The following is a 24,525-nucleotide window of genomic DNA, read 5'->3' as shown; positions in this document are numbered from 1 at the left end:
CTCCTCACACCTTTGTTACTCGTTACAAGTTGGATGTGGTATCTAGGGGCAGGTCTTCCTTTGGTTCCACAGTGCTCAGGAGTATTTTCCACTGAGCCTCCCAGGATTTAGGTGCTAGGGACACCGTCCCACGGGTAAGAATGTAGGTGAGATTGGACTACATAACATCAAGAAGTTATGTACTCACCATAACGTTCGATGTATGTAGTCCATCTCGCCTCACATTTTTACTTACCCCCCCTCCTTCCCCCTTCCTGGAGGATCTGGAGGTTAGGACTGGTTTTCAGAGCTCCCTTCTCTCTTGGTTTGTTCTTCCTTTCCTTGGGTGTTATGCATGGAGAATGAGTGCTGGTGTTCGCAGCAAACTAGATCTGGGGATATAGAGCAGTGCAGCATGGGATACCATCTTAGCCCAGCCAATAGAAAGACTTTGAGCTAGAAAAGTTTTGGCCGAGTCGGAGCTGATATTCGGCTCCGAACCTACAGGTAAGAATGTGAGGCGAGATGGACTACATACATCGAACGTTATGGGGAGTACATAACTTCTTGTTTCCTCTGATGATTAGGATTTACTCTTATCTACCTATGAGGATTCTGATGCAGAGTTCTCCATTCCCTCTGCTTCCCCTCCAGAGGATTTCTCTTTTGCTGAAACCTTGCATACTCTTAGGGAGCATTTTCGCTGGGAAAGCCAGGATTACTCTGACTCCAAAAAGAGGCTTGGAGATTTCTTACTCCTGCCCCAACACAGGCCTTTAGCTACCCCTCCTGTACTGGACAATGTTGATGATGCCTTCTCGGAATCTAGCCTGGCCCCTGCCTCTTTAACTCCTGCTCCCAGAAAACCTGATAGGTATTACAGTGTTCCTGACTCTCACAATTCCTCTTTAAAAATCCACTGCGGATCCCGAGAACATTTCACAGGGACCCAAGGGCATCAAGGCTACTACTGCCAAAAACCCTACCCCCCTGTGATAGAGATTCCAGGGCGCTGGATAGATGGGGTAAGAAGGTATATACTTCTGCAATCTTGGCCATTAGGGCCTTAAACTGCCAGTTTCATATGTTAAAGTATCAGCAGCATATTACTGGACTGCTTAAACAGAAAGTGATGTTGATTCCTGACTGTGCTGAAAATAAAGATTTACAGGATTTAATGCATTCTGCTGAACAAGTTGGAAAACATACTTTGCAATGTGGTTTTGATTCATTAGAGGCATCTTGCACTGGGTCTGTACTTAGAAGGCATGCTTGGCTTAAGGAGCAATCTTTGCCAGATCATGTTAAAGCTAAATTGCTGGATGCTCCCTTAAACCAGGACTGCCTGTTTGGCAACAAAGCAGAAGAAGTACTTAAAAAGATTGAGGAAAAAGCTAAATCTATGCAAACTGTTAAAAGAATTTCCTGCAAGTACAGCTTCCCAGATTTAGTAGGCATTGGACCTCTAAGAATTGGTCCTTTCCAGCCTCTTCCAGGCCTTCTCAGTCCAAACACAGAACCAGCAGAACACCCAGGCTTCAGGCCCAAGGTACTCACAGGACTAAGCAGTGGGGGACTCCCACTTCCAAAGCAGAGAGTAGTAAGACTCCCCCCTATGGTAAACTGTCTCATTGACTTAACTTTAAATCTTCCAAGCCCTGCAGAACTGACTCTTTCCTTTAGCGGGAAAGATTGCCCTGCAGGCAAAAAATTTGGAACTCCTTACCGAGGACAAATGGATTTTAAATATAGTTTCCCAAGGATACAGATTCCACTTCCACTCCTTACCAACCCCAAACGGTTGGCCAGATCTACCCCCAAATCAGTGGGCAGAGGCTGAAAAGCAAGTTCTCTCTCTTCAGCATCAGGGCTATTCAATCTGTCCCAGAAGAAGAATGGGGACAAGGTTTCTACTCTTTTCCTGGTTCCCAGAAAGGACAATTCCTGGCGTCCAATCATGGAACTGTCTATCCTAAACACATTTTTGGTGATCCCAAAATTCAAGATGCTAACTCTTCATCAGCTGCTTACTATGCTAGGCAAAGATGCCTGGTTGGCAACACTGTATTTAAAGGAAGCGTGCCTGCACATCCCAATAAGGGAATCTTGCAGAAGATACCTACGCTTCAAAGCAGGCTACATGCACTATCAGTTCTCTGCACTGCCCTTTAGATTATTTACTGCGCCCAGGGTATTCACAAAGTACCTAGCTCTAGTCATTGCATTTTGCAGGCAAGAAATATTCAAATATACCTGGACGATTGTCTAATTCAGGCAGAAAGCCAGGACATACTATTAAATCATCTGGCGTTTGTAAAGAAATTGCTAACTTCTCTGGGGTACACCATAAATGAAAAGAAATCACATCTGGTACCCTGCCAACAAATTGTATTCCTGGGAGCAAGCTTGAATACAACTTCCCAGATGACCTTCCTCATGCCAGAGAAACAAGTTCATTTGACAGTCTGCTTCAAACTACTGGCCACAAAGACCAAGCTATCTGCAAGGAAAATACTGCAAGCCCTGGAGTTCATGGCCTCCTGCATTCTACTGATTCCATATGCAAGACTGCATATGAGGAAACTACAGTGGTATCTAAAAAGCCTATGGTGTCAACATTCTCAGTATTTGGAATTAATGATTCGTATCATACCTTGTCTACAGATAAGAGTTCCTTTGTTGGGCAGAGGCCTGCCACCAGAACAAGGGACTGCCATTCACTCTACCCCCTGCTGCCCGAACCCTAACAGACGCATCAGATTATGCATGTGGGGGGCTCACTTGGCAGGGAAGTATATTCAGGGCAAATGGATCCCAAGTCAAATGCACCTGCATATCAATCAAAAAGAAATGTTAACTGTACAGAATGCTCTGACAGCCTTCAAGGACCAGACTCTTCCAGGACAATTTATGGTAAAGACAGACAACACCACCGTTATGTGGTACGTAAACAAGCAGGGGGGGGGCCCATTCATACCCTCTCTGCAGACTAGCCATGGCTCTGTGGAACACATGCTTGAGCTACCAAGTGCACCTACGGGCTCAATTCCTGCCAGGAAAGCTAAATACACTGACAGATGAACTAAGCAGAAATCTCATGGACCCACATGAGTGGAAACTGGAACCAAAGATATTCATGTTGAGAAACAAATGGGGGAGCCCAGAGATAGACCTGTTTGCCTCCCCCCAGAACTACCAATTGGACAAATTCTGCACAAGGACTCCCCACAAACAAGCTTAGAAAGTGGATGCCCTGTCCTTCACCTGGAAAAAACAGTTTATGCCTTTCCCCTCTACCTCTCCTCTCCAAGGTACTACTAAAGATCAAACAGGACAAACCAAGGACGATACTGATTGCACCAGACTGGCCACGCCAAAACTGGTACCCCCTCTTGCGCATTGTGTCACAGCTGGCACCATGGCACCTGCCTTAGACCCCTGCCCTGCTGTCCCAGCAGGAGGGCCAGATTCTGTCCCCACAGCTTCAAACCCTGAACCTGGCAGCCTGGCTAATTACCTGATCTCTCCGTTACCATCCCTCAGTAAGCAAGTGATGAATGTCATTATGGAGGCAAGGAGGCCTAGTACTAGAAAATCCTATGCTGAAAAATGGAAAAGATTCTGTTCCTGGAGCCAAACTCAGGGGATGGGCACAACAGCACCCAATTTACCTCAGATTCTTCAATACTTAACTGAGATGCTTCACAAGGGCCTTTCCTTTTCCTCCATCAAAATTCATGCCTCAGCCATTTCAGCTCATTAAAATACCTCAGAGGGGCCAAAAACTTAAGACCCCCAGGAGAGTCCCTACTCCAGCCTGGGACCTTAACTTTGTATTGGAAAAGCTCACTCTCCCTCCCTTTGAGCCAGCTGCAAAAGCAGAGTTGAAATTCCTTTCTGGGAAAACAGCCTTCCTTTTAGCCATCACTTCAGCAAGAAGAAGGTTGTCTGAATTACAGGCCCTCATGGCAGTGGAGCCTTTCATCTTTCATGCAGACAGGGTGTCCCTTAGGACCAATCCTTCCTTCATGCCCAAGGTTGTATCCAGTGTGGCCCTTAATCAGTCCATTCATTTGCCAACCTTTTTTTCTTATCCACAGAACAAAGGGGAATGAATACTGCACTCCTTGGATGTGCACAGACAACTTAGATTTTACTTGGACAGGACTAAACCTCTCAGGAAATCTGAACAGCTGCTGGTTGCATTTGCTGCAGGGGCAGAGGGGAAGGCCATTTCAAAGCAAACAATTTCTAAGTGGATAAGCTATTGCATTCATTTCTGCTATAAGCACCATGGAAAACCTACCCCACAGGGAATAAGACCTCATTCCACCACGGCTGCATCTACCGCTACAGCCTTTCTCAGAGGTGTCCATACCAGGGACATCCTAGAAGCTGCTACCTGGAGTTCTGTACATACCTTCACCAAGCATTACCACTTGCCAGTGTTTTCTAACTCCAGAGCTGGCTTTGCCACTGCAATCTTGCAGGGCCTTGTAGTTGGTCCCAATGCTATATAATTGCCTCCTCCAATCCTTAGCTTTGGGAATCTACCCAAATGTGATGACTGCAACAGTGAAACACAAAGAACATAGTACAGTTGTGTACACTCACCATAAATGTAGATGTTCGAGTGTATTCACTGTTGCAGTCCTGGTTACCCTTCCTTCAGCTCCTTGACTTCTATTGACTATACCTCTATTCTTGTTTACTACGCTTAAAGCTTTCTGGTGTATTTGCTTTTTGTTGGAGGTGTAACATTGTATATAATTGCTTGCCATTATGGGGGCACCTGACATCTGGGGCAAGAAAAACTGATACAATGTCATTGGCTGCATGTTTTATACCCCTGACTGCCTAACGTCCTGGAAGAGGAGACCGCAACCAACACAGGACCCAAGACTTTGATAATCAGGCCGACTGAGAGTTACTGTAAGCAGATAACCCAAATGTGATGACTGCAACAGTGAATACACTCGAACATCTACATTTATGGTAAGTGTACACAACTGTACTTTACTAGATGCTCCTTTGAATAAGGACTATTTGTTTGGCACCAAAGCAGAAGAGGTTCTTAAAAAGATGGAAGACAAAGCTAAGCCTATGCAGACTGTCAAAAGATTTTTGCAAGCGCAATCCCCTAGATTCAGTAGGCATTACCCTTCCAAACACTGGTCCTTTCCAGCCCCCCTCCAGACCTTCTCAAACCAGACCCAGGGGAAACAGACCACCCAGTCTTCAGTCTCAGGGTATGCAGAGATCTAAGCAGTGGAGTGCCCCCACCCCTAAAGGAGGGAATGGTAAGCCTCTTCCTTGCAGAAAAATTTCACAATGACTTATTTACTCCACTTCCCAGCCCTGGCCAATTGCATGTGCCCCTAGGAGGAAAACTTGCCCTTCATGCAAAAAACTGGATGTCCATCACTCAGGAATGATGGGTCTTCAGCATTGTATCCCAGGGGTACAAATTTTATTTCCATTCACTGCCAACCCCAAGAGGGTTCCCAGATCTTCCTCCAAACCAGTGGGTAGAGGCTCAAAACCAAGTACTTTCCCTGATCAATATCAGAGCTATTCAGCCAGTTCCAGTAGAACAGAGGGAGTCAAGGATTCTACTCCAGACTCTTGGCGCCCAATCCTGGATCTTTCAGTTCTCAACACCTTCCTGGTGGTACCAAAATTCGTAATGCTTACTCTGCAGCAGCTTCTTCCCATGCTAGCCAAGGATGCCTGGTTAGTCACCCTAGACTTAAAAGAAGCCTATCTACACATCTCCATAAGGGAGTCATGCAGGAAGTATCTACGTTTCAGGGCAGGATCTATGCATTATCAGTTCTCTGCGCTTCCCTTTGGCTTATCTACTGCGCCCAGAGTATTCACAAAATGCCTGACTCCAGCCATTGCATACTGCAGGCAGAGAAATATCCAGATGTACCCATACTTGGACGACTCTCAGGCAGACAGGAATTGCTGCTGCAGCATCTGACATTTGTGAAAAACCTTCTGACTTCCTTGGGGTACACCATCAACGAAAAGAAATCAAAACTGGTACCCAGTCAAAAGATTGTATTCCTGGGAGCAAGCTTGGACAATTTCCCAGATGGCATTCCTCACTTCAGAAAAACAAGTCTATCCGACAGACTACTTCAAAAAAATGGCCACCAGAACCCAGCTGTCCGCAAGAAAAATACTGCAAGCCCTAGGGTTCATGGCCTCATGTATACTGCTAATTCCATATGCAAGACTGCATATGAGGAAACTTCAGTGGTACTTAAGTCTTTAGTGCCAACATTCTCGGGGCCTGGAAACTGTCATTCCTATCATACCCTGTCTAGGGACAGAGTTCCTTTGGTGGGCAGAAGTATGTAACCACAACAAGGGACTACCTTTTACTCAACCCCATGCCACCCAGACCCTAACCACAGACACCTCAGACTATGCTCGGGGGGCACACATGGACGGCAAATATATTCAGGGCCACATGAGCCCAAGTCAAATTCATCTGCACATCAACCAAAAGAGATGCTAGGTGTATAGAATGCACTGACAGCTTTCAAATCCCTGCTAGTCCCAGGACAATGTCTAATAAAAACAGACAACACCATAGTTGTGTAGTACATCAACAAGCAGGGAGGAACCCATTTCTACCCACTCTGCAGGTTAGCCATGGCCCTGTGGAACACGGCCTTGGACATTCAAGTCCATCTGCAAGCTCAATTCCTGCCAGGCAAATAAAACTCTCTGGCAGACGACTTAAGCAGAAATCTCCTAGACCCCCACGAGTGGCAATTGGAGCCCAGCACCTTCAACCTTTTGATTCAGAGATGGGGGACCCCAGAGGTGGATCTCTTTGCCTCCCCCTACAACCACCAGCTCAACAAATTCTGCATCAGGAATCCTCACAGCAGGGCCTGGAAAGTGGATGCCCTATCTTTTCAATGGGTGAATCTCTCAATCTATGCCTTTCCCCCTCTGCCCCTTCTCTCGAGTATTACTCAAGATAAAACTAGACAGGCCAAGGACAATTCTGATTGCCCCGGATTGGCCACGCCAGCACTGGTACATATTCCTGAGCAGCCTGGCACCTACACCAGAAACCAACTTATGTTCATCGTGTTACACTGCTGCAGTCATTACACTTGGGTTATCCTGCCGTCAGGCGGTCCCTCAGTTGGCCAGAGTTCCAAAGTCTTGGTCCGGTGTCTGTTGCTGTCACATCTTCCCTGACGTCAGTGCTCCAGGGGTATATAAGATGCATCCGACGCCATTTTCTTCAGTCTTTCTTGCCGCGGGGTGCCTGAAGCAGAAGCAGTTTACAAGAGATGGTCGGCCGACTCCTGAGATTTTCAAAGTCGAATTTCAGATCCGAAGTCTTCAATAAAGCGAAGTACCCCATTGGGGAAACTTTTTTCTTGCCTCAGGCCGATGTCAGTAAAAGTTAATTGTATTTCTTGTGGGAAGCAAATACCTCATAAGGACTTCCACTCTTACTGTATTACATGCCTAGGCCCTAATCACGACGTCATTAGTTGTCGGTTTTGTGCTAGATTTAACAAACGCACTATAAAAAAACATTTTGATTTTGCTTTGCGCTACTTTGGCCGAAGGTTCAATTATACTATGCCGTCGGATCAACCGATGACGGCAGTACCGGAAAAACGCAAGGACAAGGATAAAGACAGGCATCCGAGGCCCAAAACCGACGACAAAACCTCTTCTAGGCCAATCGCCAGTTCTCAGTGAGGCGCTTTCGCAGCCCCTGACACCGCTACCTCAGAGCCACAGGCCGCCTCCGACTCCCACGTGGAGACAACTAGGCCTCTGGAAACTCAAGGTATTGGGCCTACGGAAACTAACCCCTCAGATGGGGTCTGAAGCTGCTGAGCAGGCATCGGCTTCTGAGGGTGTTTTCAGACCTTCACAACTTACCATTAAAACAACAGCCAAGACAAAAGTACCATTAAAGACAAAGAAACAAGTACAGCATTCTCCTGGACAGTCCTCCATGCCTAAAAAACAGATGCTTAAAATGGCCGAAGACCTCATTACTCTACTCAGGGGTTCCCATCCCCCCCCCTGAGAAAAGGCCTAGGCAGGATACAGACTATGATTCCTCTGATCAGGTTTACATTTCATCTGATTCCTCTTCAGACCAGGGATACTCTCTACCCCCCTATGAGGACTCTGATGCTGAAGAATCTATCCCTTCAGCCTCTCCTCCTGAGGATTACTCTTTTGGGGAAACTTTACATACCATGAGGGAGCATTTCCATTGGGAAAGTCAGGATTACTCAGAATCCAAGAAAAGGCTCAGGGATTTCCTTTTATTGCCTCAGCACAGGCCCTTGGCTATTCCACCTGTGCTTGATATTGTGGATGTTGTGTTCTCTGAATCCAGCTTATCTCCTGACTTTTTGCCCCCTGCACCAGCCAAGCCAGATAGATATTACAGAGTCCCAGACTCTCACAAGTTTCTTTATAAAAACCCTTCGGCGGATCCAGAAACTATTTTCCAGGGTCCAAAAGGGGTTAAGGCTTCCGTTGCAAAAAATCCAGTGCCCTCCGTCAGAGATTCCAGAGCTTTGAATAGATGGGGGAAGAAAGTATACACTTCTGCAACTTTAGCAGTAAGAGCTTTAAATTGCCAGTATGACATGCTTAAGTACCAACAATATTAAGTACCAACAATATTTAATGGCTCAGTTAAAACAGAAAATGCTTGCAAGCTCAGAAGCCCCTGATTGTAAAGAAATGCAGGATTTATTGCATGCAGTTGAACAGGTGGGAAAACATACTCTACAATGTGGTTTTGATTCTTTAGAGATCTCTTGTAGGGCCGCAGTTACAGGTTCTGTGATTCGAAGACATGCTTGGTTAAAAGAACAGAGTTTACCTGATCATGTTAAGGCAAAATTATTGGATGCTCCATTACAGCATGATACCTTGTTTGGTGTTAAGGCAGAAGAGGTGTTAAAGAAAATGGAGGATAAAGCTAAATCTATGCAAACAGTCAAGGATTTCTTACAGGTGCAGCCACCTCGATTTAGCAGAAATTGGCCAACAAAGAATTGGTTCTTTCCAGTGTCAGACAGGCCACAGAGAGGCAGATACAGACGCCCAAGAGGCAGATCTCAACCCCAAGGCTCAAACAGACAATGACAGTGGGGCACCTCAACCCCAAAAGGAGGTGAGGACAAGTCTCAACCTTACAGGAAACAGTCACAATGACTTTCCCCTTCGTACACCAAGCACTTCCCTTTTGGAAGCCCCCTTAGGGGGAAAACTAGCACTTTTTTCTCAAAAGTGGCAAACAATCACCCAAGACAAATGGGTTCTGAATATTGTGTCTCAAGATTACAGGTTCCACTTTCATACTTTACCACGGCTAAAAGGAATGCCAGACCTGCCACAAAATCAATGGGCAGAGGCACAAAAACAAATATCAGCCCTCATGGACATGAGAGCTATTCAAAAAGTACCACAACAAGAACAAGGACAAGGATTTTACTCAAAACTCTTCCTGGTCCCCAGAAAGGACAAGGCCTGGAGACCCATACTAGACCTTTCAATTCTAAATACTTAGATATTCCGAAAATCAAAATGTTGACATTACAGCAGCTTCTACCCATGCTGGGCAAGAAGACTTGGCTTGTTACTCTGGACCTCAAAAAGGCATACCTGCATGTCCCTATCAGACAAAATTGCAGAAGATACCTCAGATTCAAAGCTGGTACAATGCACTACCAATTCTCTGCACTGCCCTTTGGCTTATCTACTGCGCCCAGGGTCTTCACAAAGTGCCTGGCACCAGTAATTGCATTTTGCAGACAAAAAGGAATTCAAATATATCCATACCTGGACGACTGCCTCATTCAAGCAGAGACAAAGGACATTCTTCTACAGCATATGGCATTTGTAAAAAGGTTGATAATTTCTCTAGGGTACACAGTAAACGAAAAGAAGTCAAAACTAGTGCCCTCACAACGGATTATATTCCTGCGTGCCATCTTAAATACAATGGCCCAGATGGCTTACCTCACACCAGACAAACAAGTTCAACTAACTCATTTTCAACTACTGGCAAAAAAGTCCCATCTCCCTGCAAGAAAAATTCTGCAGGCCCTGGGATTCTTGGCATCCTGCATACTACTAATACCATATGCCAGACAGCATATGAGGAAATTACAATGGTACCTAAAAAGTGTTTGGACTCAACACTCTCACAGTTTAGAAGCAGTAATACCAGTGATTCCCTGCCTAGAACAGGAGTTTCGATGGTGGGCACAGGCATGTCACCTAAACAAGGGTCAGCCTTTTACCCTACCCACAGCCAGGCAGACTCTAACAACAGATGCTTCGGATTACGCCTGGGGAGCACACATGGCAGGAAAATGCATTCAGGGCAAGTGGACCACAGACCATATGCATCTTCACATCAATCAAAAAGAGATGTTGGCAGTTCAAAATGCCCTAACAGCTTTCAAGGACCTTCTGCATCCAGGACAATTATTATTAAAGACAGACAACACCACAGTAATGTGGTACCTAAACAAGCAAGGGGGCACTCATTCTTATCCCCTATGCAGGCAAGCCATGACCTTGTGGAACACAGCTCTAACGTATCAAGTTCACCTGCAAGCACAATTCCTGCCAGGAAAGAAAAATACTCTGGCAGACGATCTAAGCAGAAGTATCATGGACCCTCACGAATGGAAATTGAATCCACAAGTCTTCAGCATGGTAACGCAAAAATGGGGTTGCCCAGACATAGATCTTTTTGCCTCCCCACTGAATTGCCAACTACAAAAATTCTGCACAAGGACTTATCACAAGCAAGCATGGAAAGTGGATGCTCTGTTGATCAGCTGGAAGAACCTAAAAGTTTATGCCTTCCTGCCACTGCCTCTCCTTTCAAAGGTACTCCTAAAAGCCAGACAAGAAAAAACACAGATGATCCTGATTGCTCTAGACTGGCCATGCCAGCACTGGTACCCTATCTTAAGGAACTTAGCTCAAGGCCCACCATGGATTTTGTCTCAAATTCCACACCTTCTGACTCAACAAAACAATCAGATCCTGCACGGTCAGCTCAAAACCCTAAACCTGGCTGCATGGTAGATTCATTAGTCAAACAGGCAACACTTCTCTCTAAAGCTGTCATGAATGTCATTTTGGAGGCCAGGAGGCCTAGCACCAGGAAAGCTTACTCAGAAAAATGGAAGAGATTCTGCGCCTGGAACCAGGCTCAAAACCTTGACCCTCTTGCTCCAAACATTCCTCAGATTTTACAGTACTTAACTGAGATGCTGGACAGAGGCCTATCCTTCTCATCAATTAAGATCCACGCCTCTGTCATTTCAGCACATTACAACACGGATCCTCCTTTATTCTCTCATCCCTTGCCAAAACAGTACCTCAGAAAGGCTAAAAACATAAGACCGCCCCAGAGAGCACCAACACCAACTTGGGACCTCAATTTCATTTTGGAAAAACTAACCCTGCCACCTTTTGAGCCAGCCAATACAGTCGATCTAAAATTTTTATCATGGAAAACAGCTCTGCTCCTAGCAGTAACTTCAGCACGAAGAGTCTCAGAGCTACAGGCATTAATGGCAGTGGAACCTTTCATAATTTTTCATCAGGACAGGGTTTCTTTAAGGACAAACCCTACCTTTATGCCAAAGGTGGTATCTAGTGTGGCTCTTAACCAAACCCATCCATTTGCCATCTTTTTATCCAAACCACCAGAATAAAGGGGAGAAACTTCTGCATTCTTTGGGCATACACAGGAAGCTACACTTCTACTTGGACAAAACAAAAGTTTTCAGGAAAACTGAGCAACTTTTTGTAGCATATGCTGCAGGATCACAGGGCAAGGCTATCTCAAAGCAGACTATATCCAAATGGATAGGACACTGTATACGTTACTGCTGCACACAGCATGGAAAATCAGTCCCAAATAACATTAGGCCGCATTCCACCAGGGCAACAGCCACTTCAACAGCCTTTCTCAGAGGAGTACCTACCAAGGAAGTTTTGGAGGCTGCAACTTGGAGTTCAGTGCACACCTTTACCAGGCATTACCACCTGTCTCTTTACTCTAAATCCAGAGCAGGATTTGCCACTGCAGTTCTGCAGGGCCACATAGCCAATCCTAACTCTTTATAGACCAGCCACCCAACCTTAGCTTTCGGATTCTACCCAACTGTAATGACTGCAGCAGTGTAACACAACGAACATAGTACAGTTTTGTACCTACCATAAATGTAGATGTTCGAGTGTTCACACTGCTGCATTCCACGTTACCCTCCCTCCATCCCCTCTGAACTAGCTGGACTTATCTATACCTTTCTATCCTATACAACCTTTGTGGTGTATTTGCTTGTAAATGAAGGTATTGTTGTTATTTTTATATGTATATTTTTTATTAGCAATATGTATTGCCTACCTCCTTGGGGGCACCTGACATCTGGGGCAAGAAAAACTGAAAAAAATGGCGTAGGATGCATCTTGTATACCCCTGGCACACTGGCGTCAGGGAAGAAGCGACAGCAACCGACGCCGGACCAAGACTTTGGAAATCTGGCCAACTACAGGACCGCCTGATGGCAGGATAACCCAAGTGTAATGACTGCAGCAGTGTCAACACTCGAACATCTACATTTATGGTAGGTACAAAACTGTACTTTCTCTCTCAGCAGGAGGGACAGATTTTGTACCCACAACTGCAAACCCTAAATCTTGCAGCCTGACTTATTCCTCAAATTCTCCCCCAGCAACCCTAAGCAAGCAGGTGTTGGACATCATTCTTGAAGCCAGAAGACCCAGTACAAGAAAATCCTATGCTGATAAGTGGAAAAGGTATTGTTCCTGGACTCAGTCTAAAGGAGAGGACACAGCACTGCCCTATTTACCTGTAAACCTGGATTACCTAGCAGACCTACTCCACTGAGGCCTATCTTTCTCCTCCATTAAGATCTATGCCTCTACCATTTCGGTTCATTACAACACTGAGCCACCTCTCTTCTCTCACCCTCTTATCAAACAGTTCCTGAGAGGGGCAAACAACTTAAGGCCACCAAGGAGAGCACACACCCCTGCTTGGACCTTACCTTTGTACTGGAAAAGCTCACGCTACCCACCTTTGAGCCTACAGCGTCAGCAGAGTTAAAATTCCTCTCTTGGAAAACAGCCTTGCTTCTGGCCATCACTTCAGCTACTTGAGTGTCTGTGTTACAAGCACTGATGGCTGTGGAACCCTTCATTATTTTCCATGCTGACAGGGTTTCCCTCAGGACTAACCCATCCTTTATGCCTAAAGTGGTGTCCACTGTGGCTCTCAACCAATCCATCCATTTGCCAACTTTCTTCCCTAATCCTCAAAATAAAGGGGAAAGGATCCTGCACTCCTTGGACGTCCACAGACAGCTCAGATTCTACCTTGATAGGACTAAGCCCTTCAGAAAATCTGACCAGTTACTAGTCAGCTTTGCAACAGGGGCAGAGGGCAAGGCCATTTTAAAGCAAACTATTTCCAAATGGATAGCACATTGCATCCATTTCTGCTACAAGCACCGTGGGAAACCAACCCCTCAGGGGGTCAGAACACATTCCATGAGGGCAACATCTACCTCTGCAGCATTTCTCAGAGGAGTCCCTACCAGGGACATCCTGGAAGCTGCTACCTGGAGTTCTGTACACACCTTCACCAAGCATTACCACCTGCCTGTCTTTTCCAAATCCAGGGCAGGTTTTGCTACAGCAGTACTGCAAGGCATACTAGCCAGTCCTAACTCTTCTTGACTGCCTCCACCCTTCTTAAGCTTTGGGAATCTACCCAAGTGTGATGACTGCAACAGTGAAATATGAAGAACATAGTACAGCTGTGTACACTTATCATAAATGTAGATGTTCGAGTGTATTCACTGTTGCAGTCCTGGTTTCCCTCCCTCCAGCCCCCTGGTTTTCTCTGTCTCCTCTCTATGGCTATTACTTTCCCCTTCTGGGGTATTGGTTTTGGTGTTTACTTTTTACTAGTGGTGTTTTCTCCACCATAACTTAGCTCTCTATTTGGGGGGCTACTGACATTTGGGGTAGGAAAAACTGATGTAATGGCATCAGCTGCCTGTTTTTATACCCCTGACGTCAGTCCTGGAGCGACAGCATCCGACACAGAAATACTAAGTCTTTGGTATTCAGGCCGACTGAGGGCTACCTGCAGGCAGATAACCAAAATGTGATGACTGCATCAGTGAATACACTCGAACATCTACATTTATGGTAAGTGTACACAAATGTACTTTTATTCTTCTGTAGATGAACAGTGTGTAGTTGCAGCTGGCTTGTGTAGTTTTAACAAGCCTTCATTCTTACCTCAATTTGCATCCCATACACAGAGCAGTTCATCAGGTGCCACCTTTAGCTTGGTATCAGCTGAATTTTATGTTCTTTGGGACAGTGGGTCAGTGAACAAGGGGGCAACTTTGCTGAACTTATTGCAGTTCAGCATATCATGCAAAAATATGTCAGCTTATTTTGTATAAGGCTCCATTTGGAGAAGGAAGGTTGGAATACTGATTCTTGTCTTAATCTCTCAGATAACAAGGTTAGATTCTAACCTTTAGTTATTGGCTACGCTTGTAATAGTCTGCAGACTAATAGTTTAGTATTTTCGTATGAACTCCCATGAATTGTATAGTTACATACCAAGTATAACAGCTTGGCAGAACCCCTAGCTGAGCTGTTATATTCTTTTTTCAGTCCAGCCCAATAACTTTTTCCTTACCCTAGTTTTGCACAATTTTCACCTGTTATTCACTGTGATCAGAAATGCTTTGATTCAGATTTCAGGTTTTTCTAACTTATTTTTTTATGATTTTTAGTTTAAATAGGAATGTGCCAATCTTTGTCTGCACTATGGCTTACCCTACTGTGCCTTGTCCTCTTCATGTCTTCGAACCACGATATCGATTAATGATCCGCAGGTGTATAGAAAGTGGTACAAAACAATTTGGAATGTGCGTCAGTGAGCCTCAGAAAGGGTAAGTTTCAAAATAACCTTTTTCTGAATATGACAAACTCTTTTTATTGTTTTTCATTTTAGCAGTTCTATAATATTCATATTGTAAGAATTGTAGTGTAACAGAAGAAGATATTTTAGTATAATATAATTAAATTGCACAAACTGTAAGTTATATGTATTTCAGAACCATTTCAACACCAAATGTGAGCATGAGTTTACATAGATTAATAGAAAAGAAAATAGTAGTAATAATCGTCCGTTATTTACTGACATGCAATACAGATTTTCTCTCTAAAAATTTTCATTCAGTCCAACATTTCATAAATTGTTGATTTCCTGCCTTCCTTTAAACCTCACTCTTCCTGTATATTATTCTGCACGTATTGTTCACACAAATTCATTGCATTTGTATAAACCTCCAGTTCTTTTATCTACTGTACAGTATTCAACACAGCTGTTGAGTCTGGTATAATTTTATTTTCATGTTCAATTTTTTTTTTTTTTTTTTATCAGTCAGTAGCATTAAACTTTGTAAGCCTTTATTATATCAGGGCAATTCAGATTCTGTAGCCCATCTCATTGGAATCTTAGTTAATACTGTTTGCATCCCCAAAGTTTCTGTTAAACTACTCTATAGGAATTTTTTTACTTTGTCAAATAATTACATTACCAAGAACATATTCTAGGTTACATCTCTCTTCTCTATCACATCTGTTGCTTTTACTACTTAACTGAGAAAAAAAAAATTTAAAGTCTACCTAGGGTACAAAATACACGTGCAAACACTTCCATGCAGTCATCCTAAACCTTATGAACTTTGTCATGTACTTGGGAGCTTTACAAACTTTTGTCCTTTGTAAACTGCCTTTTATGTCTGTTATCCCATTATTTCTAACCTGTTCTGATTTTATTCTTGTAGTATTTGTGCAATGTCACTGGTCTGAAGTCGGATTTAGAGTCTGCTACTTTCACAGTGTGGGTTCTGTCAGTGAGCCAGTTGACAACCCATCTTGTGACATAGGAATTTATACCTAGTTTTGTGAGTTTATCTATAATTCCAGAGTGGGGGATGGTGTCAAAAGCCTTGGCAAGATCTAGATAGGCTGTGTGTACCACCTTACCCTCGTTTACGGCTTTGGTGACTGCTTCAAAGAAGTCTGTCAGGTTTAGGAGACATGATCTGCCTTTTACAAACCCGAACTGGGTGGGGTCCAGAGTTTGGAGATTACAAATGTATTTGTTTATAAGTTCCATGATGATACGTTCTGGAACAAACTACCTATCTATATCAAACAACGCTGCTCATTAGCACTCTTCAAGAAAAATCTTGATGATTGGATGGGAAATAGGAAATTCACCCCGGGGATAGAAGAAGTGCATGTATGTTTGCAAAAACAGTAGGCGATAACTAAATGTATCCTAGAATAGTTTTGTCCTCTCCCCTCTCCCATCTTGCCTGCCAACCATCACCTTTACCACTGTGTTTAACGGTTAGCATGACCATCATACAGGCAGCCATCAGGAGTGGGGGGGTGTTTTATCTTAAGCCAGGGCCACTTCCTTTGCACATGCCTTGTCTAAGTGCTTAAAGTGGGGCATGCAGTAGGTGTAGCACATGGGGTCACTTCTGTGAGACGTGTCTATAAGCAACCATGCCCTCAATGCAGTCAGACAAATTTCATGAGGTCTCTGGCCTCCAGTGAAGGTCAGTGGATCATTAACAAGATGCATGTCGTAGAAACACAAGTCTCTTGGAGGCCCCTATTTAGAGGTGAGTGGGCTTATTCCATTATGTCTATCCCTTCTTGGCTAGCTTTTCCAGTGTCAAGACCAGTAACTGAACCTGGGTCTTGTTCAGATCTGCATTACTCTACACCACAGAAGCAGACATTTAGTTCTGACAGTAACTGAAACAAATTGATAAAGTTGCTTAATCAGTAAGTGTGGGTGATTGTAGCTTATTAAATAAAACTTGCTTGATATTATTATTATTATTATTATTATTACTACTGTCCTTATATTCTTATGTTGCAGTATTCATACTGTGGGATTTCCCACCTCAAGCAACCCGACATTGGCTCCTATACAAAAGCTTAAGCTTTCTGTTGTAGGTGCGTGAGACGTCACATGCACGGCCATAAACCAGGGACCATAAATGTGACGTTTGCATGCACAGACCTCAGAACTTTTCAGCCACAGATGACATTAGGTTTGACCGTTTCACTCCGACCAAAGACTACAAAAGATAAGTACCCCATTGGGGTTTTTCTCTCTTATGTATACTTGAGCTTGGTTGCTGTAAGTTTCCTTTTTTAGCCAGTGTCTGAGAAAAAGAGCAAATGTAGTTGCAGGCTTCAGATACTGCACAAAGTTTCTCAAGACCGTTATGTGTTTTGCTTAGGTAAGGAGCATGACAGTTAAGGCCTGCTCCATATGCAGTCATCTGGCCGCACTAAATTTGTATTTAGAAAATCAACGATTAAAAAGCCTTTCTCTCAGGATGGATCCTGAGTCGCCTGCCCAATCTGAACAACCAAGGAAGAAGGCTAAGGTTTCCAGGCCTACTCCCGATGCCGCTCCACCTTCGAATGTCCCGCCAACTACTGATATAGGGGCCAAGGGACATCCGATTTTCCGTCAGCTTCAACAGTTCCTCTGGAAGAAGCCATTACTGCAGCCACGGATAGCACGTCTGCGGAGTTGATCCAGATGCCAGCCACAACCAACCACAACCAACATCGAGGGGGAACCATTAGTTGGTCAGCCGAACGAGACCTCTCCTGCTCCAGCCCAGGCCTCTGTCCCTAGGTCTATCCCTAAGCTAACGCCAACAAAGAAAAAAAAAGACAAAACACTAGAGCCCTGCACATCAAAGAACTCCAGATTGGCAGTCGATTACCAATTCTTTAATGCAGGCCTTTATGGAACTTAGGCCCTTCACCTACCAACATTCCCATGCTGAGGCCTAGGCCAGCCTTTGCTTCCTCCCTCCCTTTACCCACTAAAAGAAGAACTAGACCAGTACTACGTCTCTTCTGAAGAATCAGTTTCCTATGTTTCTCAAATTGCTTCACCTGTGGATTATTATTCCCCAGGCGAAGAGTCCATTGAGAGAGATTCTCCCACAGAGGATTTTTACTTTTGGAAAAACTATTTCATGAAAATGTAGTACTTCAAGTGGGATACTACCTAAGATGACAGATACCCAGAAAAGATATTAGACATGTCCTTCATGGATGCATCTGCAGTCATAACAACTGGGTTGTCCTGTCGTCAGGCAGCCCTTCAGTCGGCCGGATTCCAAAGTCTGGGTCTGGCCTCGGCTGATGTCGCACTTCACCCGTCATCTCTGCTGGTCTCCGGCTATAAACGCATCAGCCGCGCCATTTTCCTCAGTCTTTCTTGCGCGTGGCGCCAAGCAGAAGCTGTTCGCAAGTGCCGGTCGGTCAGATCCAGAGATTACTACTTCGAATACTACTTGAAGACTTCTAAAAGCTAAGTACCCGTTGGGGACTCTTTCTTGCCTCAGCCGATGTCAGAAAAAGTCAATAACTGTTTAACTTGTGGGAAACAAATACCTCATAAAGATTTCCACTCTTACTGTTTGCCTTGTTTAGGCCCAGACCACGACGTAGCAGCCTGTTCAGCCTGTGCCTCATTCAACCGACGAACGCTTAGGCGTCGGTCGGAGTTTGCTGAACAGTTTTTCGCTCAGATTTTGCATACATTATGCCGTCGGATCCTCCGACTACCCAGATTGTTAAAACGCAAAAAGACCGACACTCGCGGTCCGCGGTTTCGCCGAAACCATGGTTAAGCAAACGCGAGTGTCTCGGTTTCGGCGAAACCGAAAACTGATCAATCTTCAGCTGAATCCATGACTACTACTGAGGCCCCTGCTACCTTACTTGAATCGGCCTCAGAAATCTTACCTACAGTGGTTACTAGTGACTTATCAGACACCATCCCTTTGGATGTCTCTACCCCAGCACGTGGTGCTGCTAGGCCTCCTGCAGCCATGTCTATTAAGGCCTTTGCCAGGGCTAAAGCAGCCAAATCTACTAAATCAGTGCCTGTTAAACCCCCCTCAACTAGGCCCACTTCTAGTTCACACATGCTTACTCTGGCAGAAGATTTAATATCCTTAATTAGGGGATCTCAATCTCACCCAGACAGGGCCTCTCAGCCTCCAGAAAAGAGACCTAGAGCAGAGCCCCTGAGCCTGTGTCCTCTGATGATTCCGCTGAGGACTCTGATGATACAGACCAGCCAGAGGCTCATTTCTCCAATTATGAAGACTCAGATGCTGAAGAATCCATTCCAGCTGCTTCTCCTCCAGAAGAATTCTCCTTTGGGGAAACCTTACATGCCATGCGAGAACAATTCCAATGGCAGGGACAGGATTTTTCAGATTCCAGAAAAAGACTTAGGACTTTTCTGCACCTACCACAACACAGGCCTTTAGCTATACCTCCTGTCCTCTCTGTTGTGGATGATGCATTTAATGATGTCTGCACTGCACCAGATTCCTTACCTCCAGCCCCTGTCAAACCAGACAGATTCTACAGGGTTCCAGACACTCATCACCACTTATACAAGGCCCCACTTGCAGACCCCGAAACTATATCCCAGCGGCCTAAGGCAGTAGCCTCGTCCACAGCAAAACCCTATTCCTTCTCAAAGGGAAGCCAGGTCTTTAGACAGATGGGGTAAAAAGGTTTACACCTCTGCTACTCTCTCTGCTAGAGCTTTAAATTGTCAGTTTCACATGATACAATACCAAGAGTTTATGCTTGATCAGTTAACTAAAAAGCTATCCTCTGATGACTCTATAGATAAGAAATATATATTAGAAATGGTAAATAACATACAACAGGTTAGTAACCATTCCTTAAAATGTGGCTATGATGCACTGGAGGCTTCATTTAGATCAGCCATGACTGGCACAGTGATAAGAAGACATGCATGGCTGAAGGAACAGGTCTTACGGATCATGTTAAAGCTAAGTTATTAGATGCACCTATGGATAAGGCCAGTTTGTTTGGTACACCTGCCCAGCAGGTAATGAAGAAAATGGAAGAAAAGGCAAAATCTGTACAAACGGTTAAAGATTTCTTGCAGGTTCAACCCCCAAGATTTAGCAGGAACTGGCCTGCCAAAAATTGGTCCTTTCCTGACTCCACAAGATCCCAAAGGGGCAGGAATAGACGTCCCAGAGGCAGAAATCAATCCAGAGGGGGTGCCTACAGAGGACGACAGTGGCAAGGTAATAACAGAGGCACAGACACAGCCACTGCCACTACAACAGCACAGTGACTTGTTTCTAACTCCGCCTACCAGGGAACAAATAGCAGCACCATTAGGCAGAAAATTAACCTTATTTTCGAAGAACTGGCACTATATCACAAAAGACAAGTGGATTCTGCAAACCATAGACCAAGGATACGGTTCCACTTCCACACTTTACCAGTCAAAAGAGGAATGCCAAACCTGCCTCCAAATCAAAAACAGAAGCTCTACAGCAGATAATGCAACTAACAAAGATGAGAGCTGTGGAAAGAGTGCCAATAACAGAACAAGGCAAAGGATTCTACTCCAGATTATTCCTAGTTCCAAGAAAGGAAAAAAGCTGGAGACCTATTCTCGACCTGTCCATCTTAAATACATACATCATTGTCCCAAAATTCAAAATGCTGACCCTCCAGCAACTTCTTCCCATGCTGGGCAAGGAGTGCTGGCTGGTAACTCTAGATCTCAAGGAGGCATACCTACACGTCCCCATACGACCAATTTGCAGAATATACCTCAGATTTCTTGCAGGATCAGAGCACTATCAATTCTCAGCATTGCCCTTTGGCTTATCTACTGCGCCCAGAGTATTCACAAAATGCCTGGCATCAGTAATCGCCCACTGCAGACTACAGGGAATCCAAATTTATCCATACCTGGACGACTGCCTGCTACAAGGGGACAACAAAAGCAAGCTGACAACAGATTTACAAAGGGTCATTTACTTGCTACAAGCACTGGGATACACAGTCAATTTACAAAAGTCAAGGCTGATACCATCCCAAACAAGGACATTCTTGGGCTGAATTGGACACAGTAAAACAACTGGCATTCCTAACTACAGAAAAACAAACAGAACTCCCTCTTTACTTCTTGGCACTAACAAAACAGAACAAGCTAACAGCAAGAAAAGTTCTACAGGCCTTGGGCTTCATGGCATCCTGCATAATCTTGGTTCCACATGCCAGACTACATATGAGAAAACTACAGTGGTACCTAAAGAATTTATGGTCCCAACACAGGCACAGCCTAGAAGCAGAAATTCCTCTAATCCCATGCCTAAAACAGGAGTTCCTATGGTGGGCTCAAGCATGCCAGTCAAATCCAGGCCTACCCTTTCACAACTATCAAGCAAGCCAAACCATCACAACAGGCGCCTCAGACCTAGGATGGGGGCTCACATGCTGGACAAATGCATGCAAGGATTGTGCACACAGGAGCAGGCCCATCTGCACATCAAGCTAAAAGAAATCCTGGCAGTAAAACTGGCAATCCAAAATTCAGACCATTCCTCAAAGCAGGACATTTGATGATAAGGACAGACAACACCACAGTCATGTGGTACATCAACAAACAGGGAGGCACTCATTCATACCCCTATGCAGAATGACTTTGGACCTTTGGAACCTGGCACTCAGCTACAACATCCAGTTACAGGCAATATTTGTACCAGGAAAGGAGAATACTCTAGCAGACATGTTAAGCAGAACCACCTCGGATGCTCACGAATGGATGCTACACCCGGACATCTTCAAGGCCATCTCAAAGAAATGGGGAATGCCACAGATAGATCTATTCGCTTCCCCTCTCAATCACCAGCTCAAAAAATTCTGCACAAGGACATTCCACCCACTTGCATGGAAAGTGGACTCTCTCCTTCAGCTGGAAAGGTCTGACAGCATATGCATTCCCACCTCTTCCCTTGATACACAGGGTATTACTAAAAATCAAGGAGGAACGTCCAAGGATAACCCTGATAGCTCCAAACTGGCCAAGACAACACTGGTACCCATTGCTGAGGAGCATGTCTCGGGACAAAATGTGGTCAATACCCCTGATGCCTTTGATGTTAACCCAGAACAACTACAGCATCATGCATCCAAACCTAAAAACGTTGCAACTGACTGCATGGAACATCACATAGCAGCAACTAATCCAGAGCTTTCCCAAAGGGTTAAAGACATTATCCTTGAAGCCCGCAGACCTTCAACAAGAAGGAACTATGCAGGAAAATGGAAAAGGTTTGTCATTTGGAGTGCTGAAAGAGGAAAAGATGTGTCAATATAGACATTGCTAACATTCTGGAGTATTTGGCAGAGCTTCTACATACAGGCCTGTCCTATTCCTCCATCAAGATACATGCATCAGCTATTTCAGCAGAATACAGCTTTGATCCACCTGTCTTTTCACATCCTTTACTCAGGCAGTTCCTCAGAGGGATCAAGAATGTAAAACCTCCTAGGAAACCACCATTGCCAGCTTGGGATTTGAACTTTGTGCTGGAAAAGTTGACACTCGCACCTTTTGAACCAGCAGCAACAGCAGACCTGCAGCATCTATCGTGGAAAACTGCTTTCCTACTGGCAATAACCTCAGCAAGAAGGGTTTCTGAACTTCAGGCCCTAATAGCAGTACAACCCTTCCTAATCTTCCACCAAGATAGAGTGTCCATGAGGACTAATCCTACATTTATGCCTAAGGTGGTATCCAGAGTGTCTTTAAACCAGGCAATCCACCTACCTACCTTCTTCCCAAACCCACAAAACAGAGGGGAAAGAATGCTGCATACCTTGGATGTACATAGACAGCTACGCTACTACCTGGACAGAACAAAAGTAACAGAAAAACTGACCAGCTGTTTGTAGCCTATGCAACAGGAAGGGAAGGAAAAGCGATTTCCAAACAGACAATCTCCAAATGGATAGGAAATTGCATACGATTCTGTTACTCCTTTCATGGAAAACCAATTCCACAGAACATAAGGCCTCATTCTACAAGGGCAACAGCCACTACCACTGCCTTCTTACGAGGAGTGGCAACCAAGGACATTATTGAGGCGGCTACTTGGACCTCCGTGCATACATTTGCCAAGCATTATAATTTACCTCTGTATTCCAGATCCCGAGCAGGGTTTGCCACTGCTGTACTGCAAGGGATCCTAACCACACCATAATCTATTCTTCCTCCTCCCCTAGTTGGCTATGGTATTCTACCCAGTTGTTATGACTGCAGATGCATCCATGAAGGACATAGTACAGTTTTGTACCTACCATAAATGTAGATGTCCGAACTGGATAGCATCTGCAGTCAGGATTACCCTCCCTCCTTCCCCTCTGTGGTACTCCTAGGGTATTTACCCTCCTAATAGCTAGCTGGGGGGGGAGTCTCTTATGGTGTATTTGTTTGTATATATGTACATACATGATTATTTTTTGTGTTTGCCTTCTATCTTTTTGGAAACATTGGCATTTACCCAAAATTTAGCCTTCCTAGAGGGCAACTGGCATCTGGGGCAAGAAACACTGAGGAAAATGGCGTCGGCTGATGCCTTTATACCCGAAGACCAGCAGAGATGACGTCGGGTGAAGTGCGACATCAGCCGAAGCCGGACCCGGACTTTGGAATCCGGCCGATCGAAGGGCTGCCTGACGACAGGACAACCCAGTTGTTATGACTGCAGATGCTATCCAGTTCGGACATCTACATTTATGGTAGGTACAAAACTGTACTTTTCCTATGTTTCTCAAATTGCTTCACCTGTGGATTATTATTCCCCAGGCGAAGAGTCCATTGAGAGAGATTCTCCACAAGAGGATTTTACCTTTGGGGAAACGATTTCAAAAATGAAAGAGTACTTCAAGTGGGATACTACCTTAATGACAGATACCCAGAAAAGATATTTTGAACATGTCCTTCAAGGATGCATCTGCAGTCCTTACAAATGGGTTGTCCTGTCGTCAGGCAGCCCTTCAGTCGGCCGGATTCCAAAGTCTGGGTCTGGCCTCGGCTGGTGTCGCACTTCACCCGACGTCATCTCTGCTGGTCTTCGGGTATAAAGGCATCAGCCGACGCCATTTTCCTCAGTCTTTCTTGCCGCTAAGCCCGCAGAAGCTGTTCGCAAGTGCCAGTCGGTCAGATCCAGAGATTACTACTACCGAATACTACTTCAAGACTTCTAAAAGCTAAGTACCCGGTTGGGGACGCTTTCTTGCCTCAGCCGATGTCAGAAAAAGTGAATAACTGTTTAACTTGTGGGAAACAAATATCTCATAAAGATTTCCACTCTTACTGCTTACCTTGTCTAGGCCCAGACCACGATGTAGCAGCCTGTTTAGCCTGTGCTTCCTTCAACCGACGAACACTTAGGCGTCGGTCGGAGTTTGCTGAACAGTTTTTCGGCTCAGATTTTGCGTACATTATGCCGTCGGATCCTCCGACTACTCAAATTGTTAAGA

General features: G+C 44.8%; 1 protein-coding gene across 3 annotated transcripts in view; it reads left to right on the top strand.

The window, feature by feature from the left end:
- The window catches only part of LONRF1 (LON peptidase N-terminal domain and ring finger 1), a 1,181,374-nt gene that overhangs the window by 655,551 nt on the left and 501,298 nt on the right, over window positions 1–24,525 (top strand). For all 3 annotated transcript variants that reach the window (XM_044062498.1, XM_044062495.1, XM_044062496.1), the window contains one exon: window positions 14,862–15,020. In XM_044062498.1, the coding sequence (XP_043918433.1) occupies window positions 14,862–15,020 (159 nt within the window). The remainder of the gene's footprint in view (window positions 1–14,861; window positions 15,021–24,525) is intronic.

This window comes from Protopterus annectens, chromosome 2.part1 (genome assembly GCF_019279795.1).
Source record: "Protopterus annectens isolate FY-2018-M chromosome 2.part1, PAN1.0, whole genome shotgun sequence".
NCBI classification, from domain to species: domain Eukaryota; kingdom Metazoa; phylum Chordata; order Ceratodontiformes; family Protopteridae; genus Protopterus; species Protopterus annectens.
The sequence above is the reverse complement of the archived record's forward strand: the minus strand, read 5'-3'. Positions and strand labels throughout refer to the sequence as shown.